We start from the raw sequence: 8,523 nt of genomic DNA, 5'->3' as shown, positions 1-8,523 counted from the left end.
ATACTCTAAAATGGTATACAGTAATTTACTGTGCACAAACACTGTAAATAACTGTGGATTTCACAGCCATTTTTTACAGTGTGTGATGAGCTGCGATAGTTAAAGTGGACCTATCATGCTATATTTCAATAATATAGTGTAGGACCATACCTATATAAGGCATATTTATACTTTTTATTTTTCAAAATACCAAACAGATCATGCATTTTAGCCATTCCTCATTTCGCTCAAAGTAACACTGTCTTTGCATGGGCTGATTCTGTGAGAACAGCACCATCTACAGGCCTGGCATATGTACTACAGCGTCTCCAGCGCTTTCGAACGGCAATGTCCGTGGCAGTCTCCTCCTGATTGGTGGAGTTGGCCCAATAGCCGTAGCGCCACTTCTGTGACGTCATAGAAGTGTTCAAATCTGGATCAGTCTGTATCAGATCCGTTGCAGCCCCTTTTTAAGAGATTTGGGTATGGAGGAAAATAGAGAGGGTTGTGTTTTCTGACACTTGGTGAGTTCCATGGAACACCTGGGACACATATTCATGTATAAAAGATGTACAAAAGTGCATTTTGCATGATAGGTCACCTTTAATATATAAACACTTCCACATAAAATGTAACAAAATTGTGTTTGGGAAGTAGTAGTCGAGCATACCAATAGATACATGTAGCCTGAATAATATCGAAGTTGTTTGTAAATGTTTTGCTGTTGTCAAACATGGCCGCCATTTACTTAAATTCTTCAATTTTTTTCTCAGTTTTTATATTTGACGTTTGCAGTGAAGGTATGCATGTAAAACAGTTTTCTTCACAAATTCAAGTTAAGTCGAGCAATATATTCAAATAATTATTTTGGGGGCTAACTGTCTTTTTAAAGACTCAGTAAAGTCAAATGCGTGTCGCCCCGATGCCTACCGTGGGCCGAGCCGTCCATGCTGCAGCTGCAGTTCAGCAGGTCGTGTGTCAGACAGAGTGTGTCTGTCAGGCTAAACAGATCTCGCAGTTCACTGGTGGAGAAGCTGGTGTGCTCCGCCTTTTTGCCCAGGTCCACCACTGTCCCAGAGAGCCCTTGTTTGGCCACCTGTCTCTGGAATATACGCTCCTCAATAGTGCCTGAAGGGAAATAACACACACCCAGACATAAAGCTGGAGTCTGGATCATGATATACCGAGCAGTCTGGCTGATTGTGTGTGCATGTGAGTTTTCTGACCTGCAGTGAGGAGACGATAAATGTGCACAGTCTTCTTCTGACCATCTCTCCACACCCGAGCCATGGCCTTGACACAGAAGAGAGGGAAAAGTTCGGGGAAGAAAACACACAAATGTTCACAGCACCATCTGGTGGATATGTATGTATATATAAGTGATGGAAGTCTGATGGAAGGGCCAGAGTGAAACAGGGTTCAATTGACAGTTTTCACACCAGCCTAAACTCAAAAAAAGCTCTAAAGCCACTATTTGGTTGACCCGATCCAGAGAGGTCAGGTGTGAAGGTCCCCAAAATATGTGCGTAAGACAGAGGAGACCAAAAACCAAGAAAGCAGTGTTAAAGACTTTCACCTTTCAAGTTAAATTCAAGGCTTTATTGTCATCGGTACATTAGCTACAGTGTAGATATGGCAATGAAAAACTTAGGTCACAGGCTCCTCCAACAGTGCAACATATACATAGGACATGGAACAAATACAACTGATAAAATAGTGCAAGAGAATGTTTGGAGATGTGCAAGTACATACAAATAAAATAGAAATAGTGCAAGAAGAGTCTATATACAAGTAAATTCTAAGCATGTCTCAGTGTGTGTTTTACCTGCATGTCATTGGCAGGGTTCCAGTCGATGTCATACAGCACCAGGTGGGAAGCCCCGATCAGATTAAGCCCCACCCCGCCTGCTTTGGAGCTCAGCAGAAACAGGAAGTTCAGAGAGTAAGGACTGTTAAACCCGTCGACCAGCCGCTGCCTCTGGCCGGTGGGGGTGTGTCCGTCCAGTCGGCAGAAGGTGTAGCTCATGTGAACACATAAGTCCTGCAGCATGTCAAGTGTCTTAGTATAGTTGGACACTACGACCACCCTGCAGGGGCACACACACTGTCAGTATATATGGACAAAAGTACACACTTACAAATGCAAACACCCACACACACACCTGTCTGTAGGGTTGAGTTGTCTGATGACGCTCAGTAAGTCCGACAGCACCAGAAGTTTTCCAGAGTCAGCCGTGTTGAGTCCACCTGAAGAGTAGGATTCTGGGAAGAGCTCAGCCAGGCCGTCGTATAAAGTGTTCTCCACTGAACCACTCTCTTGTTTTTCCTGAGAAATATAACACAGTACTTACAGTTAAGACTGGGGGGGGAAATCTCTTGACACTAAGACATAAATGCAAACTGCTTTGAACACAGTTGGTGCTGTCCAATCAGATCAATGTCTTAAGTGGCTGGATGAATATTTAATAAAAACAATTGTAATAATAATGAAAAGATAATTTATAAAGCCCAAGTAATAACATAAACTGCAGCTCAAACAGCTTTACGAGATAATCTAAGTTAGAAACACAGGTACTAAAATCAACACAACATACAAAAACCATAAAACATGTATGAGAAATATAAAGAAGTTAAGTAATGAAAACAAGGACGATATAAAAAGGTTAGATCATAAAGATCCATGTGGAGCTTTTTTGAAAAGCGATCAACTCGTCTCATTAGTGATGGGTGTGGTTTCCCTCCCCTTCCTAGCAGCAGAGAGCGTTACCTTCACGGTGGAGTGCAGCAGCCCGGGGTGGTTGCAGAGCTTCTTCAGGGCGGTGATGCAGGCCAGGTGAGTGTGAGTCTGCGTGGAGCCCTGGAGGCAGGCTCTGAAGACTCTGTGGCCGAGGAGCTGCTGGTACAGGTCCCGCTGCAGAGGGGAAGGCTCGCAGAACAACGTCCAGTCCAGACGAGGAGGCAGGTAGCAGTTGATGATCTCCTGCGTCCGTCTCAGGATGAACATCCCGGTCAGACGAGAGAGCTCCGCCGCTCGCTCTTCCCCCAAAACCCTCTCCTCCTGACGGCAGAGATTCAATTCAATCAGGTTTATTGCCAGATAACGTTTTTCTTTATACACTCACTCAAATGTTTGGAATTGCCACAAGCTTGATCAGGTAAAGTTTGCTGGCTGAGAGTTATATCCTTATTTTTATGAATGATGTTTCAGGTTTTTAAAGTATAAAAAGTCTTCTTTAAAAATAAATGTGACTTTGCATGAAGCAATGTGTGCAGTTTTAAAATCGGCACATGTTCCTTAATCGGTGTTAAGTGCACAATTAATTGAGCAATAATATAGATGTATATTATATAGTAACTCTTGGGTTTCCAAAGTTGAAATTGGATAAGGGACATTTACTTAACAGGCTTTGGACTTAAAATGTAGTTTACAAAAAGGTTTTTTAATATAACCACTGAGTTGAATGCATAAAAGCCAAAGAAAAAATTGGGTCCACAGTTCACGCAACGTTTAGAGCGCAATTGTCCCGTTGCAGTTATATAAAGATCGAGGGTCAATTACATTTTTCTGGGCTGGAAAACAGATAAAAAATCTGTTGTGACAGGGACATCGACTAAATGGAAGTAATGAAATGCTTCTTTTTTGGGTGGCACAAAACATAGATTTGGTCCCTAAATTAAACCGTTTTAGGCTCTGGAAGAATAGCTATTGTAGAGAGAAGGAAAAACACATGAATACAATAGTTGATTCCCAAATGTGCATTGGCAGTGTATGTACTGTATATATGCAGTGTATGTACTGTATATATGCAGCAGTGTATGTACTGTATATATGCAGTGTATGTACTGTATATATGCAGCAGTGTATGTACTGTATATATGCAGTGTATGTACTGTATATATGCAGTGTATGTACTGTATATATGCAGTGTATGTACTGTATATATGCAGTGTATGTACTGTATATATGCAGTGTATGTACTGTATATATGCAGTGTATGTACTGTATATATGCAGTGTATGTACTGTATATATGCAGTGTATGTACTGTATATATGCAGTGTATGTACTGTATATATGCAGTGTATGTACTGTATATATGCAGTGTACGTACTGTATATATGCAGTGTATGTACTGTATATATGCAGCAGTGTATGTACTGTATATATGCAGTGGCCATATCGAAATAAAAAAACTAAAAAGGTCAGAGGTTGTATTACCTCAGCACAGCCGGGCTGTCTGGAGCGTAGAATGGGCTCCTCGTAAACCTTCCTATACCCAGTGGACGACCCGAGGATGCCCGGGTTAACAAACTCTATAATCGCATAAAACTCCTGCAGGTCGTTCTGAACCGGGGTGCCTGCAAAACACAAACACACTTTTAGACAGTTTTCCTCCAGCTTCCTCTGTCAGGAGCTCGGTATCTCAGCGACGGTGAGTACCTGTCAGTATGACTCTGCGACTACAGCTCAGGCTGCTGATGGCTGAAGACGTCTTGATGCTGCTGTTCTTTAATCTGTGGCCTTCGTCACAAATCACAAGACCGAACTCCACTTTCTGTACCTGTAATCATGAGAACACCATACATTAATATAACAAAAGACAATAAAGGCTAATTGAATTGTAGAATGCACACTTGCCAGACAAGGTGAACGTACCTGGTCCAGGCAGCGCAGCAGCATTTCATAGCTGATTACAAGAACGCTGTGCAGAGGAGATAACACAAACTTCTCGATCCTGTTGTCCTGTGCGTATGTCAACAAAGGATGAATAATATTAATGATTTCATATATGCTAGATTAAGGAAAAAGAGGTGATTCAGAAAAAAGGCCAACAGACCAGGAGAAGTCATAGATCACCGTAAATTCAATATCAATTAGACGCAGAATTCAACAAGAGCACAGAGGTACCAAATACACAATAAACTATTTAAATGGCCGGTTTAAAAAATATATTATGCATCACTTTAAATAACTGTAGTTTTGATAGCTTTCACTGTTACTCATTATGTTGTTTTGTTACATGTCAGATGCTGAAATCTCTTAAAACACACAACATGTAATTTCGGACAATAGAGGTCTCTCTCTAGTTCATCGAATAAATAATCCCCCCCCCCCTCTCCTCACCTGATCCACAGTGAAAACGTTGATCCGCTCTCGGCCCAGCCACTTGTTAAACTCCGCCCCCCAGTTGTGTACTAGGCTGCCAGGAGTGACCACGAGGACACGCTTAGCAACCGGTTTCCCCCCGTATGGGCCTTGTTTAAGCAGCGTCCAGGCCAGCGCCACGCTCTGGAGGGTCTTCCCCAGACCCATCTCGTCAGCCAGGATAGCCCCGTAGCGCCCCACAGCTCTACACAATGAAACACATGAATATCATCTGCTGATGAGACGAACTACAGAAGATAAGTGGTTCAAGAACGGCTCCATTACCTCAAGCCCATGACACACTCATAGAGGAAGAGCAGGCCGTCCCTCTGGTGGGGGCGCAGTTGGGTCGTCAGGTAAGGGTCAATAACAACGTCCACCACAGGAAGCCCCGCCTTGTTGTTAGACCACTGGTGGTTAGCGGAGGGACGAGGCATCACCAGAGCGCCTGAGAAAGATCCAGTGTTCTGAGTATGTTTCCACATAATGCACACTAGAGGCAATATAACAAGATGATTTCTTTATTGTTCAAATTAACAATTCTAAATGAACTGTAAAGTTAAAGATATATTGACAATTGTACTAGTATTTCTATTTTATACATCTTTATTTTTGATCTGTTTTAATTGTTAGTGTAATAAGCACCAGGAAATGTTTGGTTGATTGTGATGTGTGTATCTGCCCAGGGACTGCAGGTGGAAATGAGGTTTAAACTGTAACCTGGCATATAGCATCTCTTCTCTCTTTGAGATTTATAATAAATGTAATTTATATAGCGCTTCTCATCTGCCAAGACAAATCTCGGAGCACTTCACAGCAAAGGACACTGATACAATTTGAAAGATTAAAAAAATAATAAGAAGAAAAAGTTTTAAAGTCAGAAATAGCGATAAAAATGGCGATACTCCAGGTGTACCATGCTCAAAGTTTATTGGAAGGCCTGCCGAAAGAAGAGGGTCTTAAGGCCGGTGTTTTAACATTTATGTATTTTTTTGCATGGTCCCTGTTCAATAAATATATATAAACAAATAATGTAAAATGATCTTGTTTTCACAGTCCATAAACTGATTGTTCAACACAAGAGAACATATATTTTGAGAAACAAAGTAATGCATGAATGAGTATAGTGCTATTGAGTATAAGTTTAGATTTTATAAAACCTAATGATATACTATTCCTCCATTGATCCCTATTAAGACTGTAAAACCCATGCACAAAGCATGAGTTCAGCTTCTGAATAACTTACATACTGCTCTTATATTCCTTGGCCATCCAGGCCTTTTATTTCCCGGTAAAACCCTAACTGGCGTTCTTGGAAATCATGTTTACTAACAATCCTGACATATCATAAAGAAGTATTATCATTACTACACACCTGCAGCCAGCGGGTCATGGCGGGGTTTGCAGGTTTGTTCCTTCTCTGGGTTGGACCCTGGATGATCTGCTCTGCCTGACAGCATTGGGGAGCAGAAAGCTTTGGACCCCGAGCCACGAGAGGGAGGTGGAGCCTTCTTTGATACTGGCTCCTCTACCTGCACCTCTTGGAAACAACGTCCCCTGGCAAAGTCCTCAGCTGAGATGATCCCCATCACCTCCACCTCCTTCCCTCCGATCATCAGGGTCTCTCCATCAGAGAGGGAGGCCAGCGTAGACACCTTGTAGCCGCTACCTACACACAAACATGCACAGGCATACACAATGAACATATGACAGTGTGTATTGGGAAAAAAATGAATTTTAAAATGTTCAGTAAATCTACTTAAAATTGTACATCTTCCTTTCATTGTCCCCAAGTGACCACAAAATGTATGTATGTATGTAAAAGTATTTAGTCAGTCACCAATTGTGCAAGTTCTCCCACTTAAAAAGACGAGAGGCCTGTAATTTTCATCGTATGTATACCTCAACTATGAGAGACAGAATGAGAAAAAAAAAAATCCAGAAAATCACATTGTCTGATTTTTAAATAATTTATTTGCAAATTATGGTGGAAAATAAGTATTTGGTCACCTACAAACAAACAAGATTTCTGGCTCTCACAGACCTGTAACTTCTTCTTTAAGAGCCTCCTCTGTCCTCCACTTGTTAACTGTATTAATGGCAACTGTTTGAACTCGTTATCAGTATAAAAGACACCTGTCCACAACCTCAAACAGTCACACTCCAAACTCCACTATGGCCAAGACCAAAGAGCTGTCAAAGGACACCAGAAACAAAGTTGTAGACCTGCACCAGGCTGGGAAGACTGAATCTGCAATAGGTAAGCAGCTTGGTGTGAAGAAATCAACTGTGGGAGCAATTATTAGAAAATGGAAGACATACAAGACCACTGATAATCTCCCTCGATCTGGGGCTCCACGCAAGATCTCACCCCGTGGGGTCAAAATGATCACAAGAACGGTGAGCAAAAATCCCAGAACCACACGGGGGGACCTAGTCAATGACCTGCAGAGAGCTGGGACCAAAGTAACAAAGGCTACCATCAGTAACACACTACGCCGCCAGGGACTCAAATCCTGCAGTGCCAGGCGTGTCCCCCTGCTTAAGCCAGTAATGTCTGGTCCGCTGAAACCAAAATAGAACTTTTTGGTAAAAACTCAACTAGATTTGTTCGGAGGAGAAAGAATGCTGAGTTGCATCCAAAGAACACCATACCTACTGTGAAACATGGGGGTGGAAACATCTTGCTTTGGGGCTGTTTTTCTGCAAAGGGACCAGGACGACTGATCCGTGTAAAGGAAAGAATGAATGGGGCCATGTATCGTGAGATTTTGAGTGACAACTTCCTTCCATCAGCAAGGGCATTGAAGATGAAACATGGCTTGGTCTTTCAGCATGACAATGATCCCAAACACACCGCCCGGGCAACGAAGGAGCGGCTTCGTAAGAAGCATTTCAAGGTCCTGGAGTGGCCTAGCCAGTCTCCAGATCTCAACCCCATAGAAAATCTTTGGAGGGAGTTGAAAGTCCGTGTTGCCCAGCGACAGCCCCAAAACATCACTGCTCTAGAGGAGATCTGCATGGAGGAATGGGCCAAAAAATACCAGCAACAGTGTGTGAAAACCTTGTGAACACTTACAGAAAACGTTTGACCTCTGTCATTGCCAACAAAGGGTATATAACAAAGTATTGAGATGAACTTTTGTTATTGACAAAATACTTATTTTCCACCATAATTTGCAAATAAATTCTTGAAAAATCAGACAATGTGATTTTCTGGATTTTCTTTCTCATTTTGTCTCTCATAGTTGAGGTATACCTAGGATGAAAATGACAGGCCTCTCTCATCTTTTTAAGTGGGAGAACTTGCACAATTGGTGGCTGACTAAATACTTTTTTTAGCCCCCACTGTATATGGCAGCTGGTGTTGAACAATGATACTCATTATGCTTTAATGGC

The 8,523-nt window shown here is 42.1% G+C and overlaps 1 protein-coding gene across 1 annotated transcript in view; it reads right to left on the bottom strand.

Annotated features, from left to right (window-relative positions):
- rad54b (RAD54 homolog B) overlaps positions 1 to 8,523 on the bottom strand; it is an 18,326-nt gene that overhangs the window by 240 nt on the left and 9,563 nt on the right. Inside the window, exons 5-15 of the mRNA XM_010787059.1 lie at positions 6,500 to 6,793; positions 5,410 to 5,572; positions 5,104 to 5,329; positions 4,636 to 4,722; positions 4,420 to 4,540; positions 4,198 to 4,337; positions 2,747 to 3,037; positions 2,142 to 2,305; positions 1,805 to 2,066; positions 1,206 to 1,272; positions 910 to 1,107 (exon numbers count right to left, since the gene is read on the bottom strand). Of these exons, the coding sequence (XP_010785361.1) occupies positions 910 to 1,107; positions 1,206 to 1,272; positions 1,805 to 2,066; positions 2,142 to 2,305; positions 2,747 to 3,037; positions 4,198 to 4,337; positions 4,420 to 4,540; positions 4,636 to 4,722; positions 5,104 to 5,329; positions 5,410 to 5,572; positions 6,500 to 6,793 (2,013 nt within the window). The remainder of the gene's footprint in view (positions 1 to 909; positions 1,108 to 1,205; positions 1,273 to 1,804; positions 2,067 to 2,141; positions 2,306 to 2,746; positions 3,038 to 4,197; positions 4,338 to 4,419; positions 4,541 to 4,635; positions 4,723 to 5,103; positions 5,330 to 5,409; positions 5,573 to 6,499; positions 6,794 to 8,523) is intronic.

The sequence above is a fragment of the Notothenia coriiceps genome, unplaced genomic scaffold, assembly GCF_000735185.1.
Source record: "Notothenia coriiceps isolate Sejong01 unplaced genomic scaffold, NC01 NC01_scaffold00029967, whole genome shotgun sequence".
NCBI lineage: Eukaryota > Metazoa > Chordata > Actinopteri > Perciformes > Nototheniidae > Notothenia > Notothenia coriiceps.
Note: the sequence above shows the minus strand (reverse complement) of the source record. Positions and strands in the feature narration are given on the sequence as shown.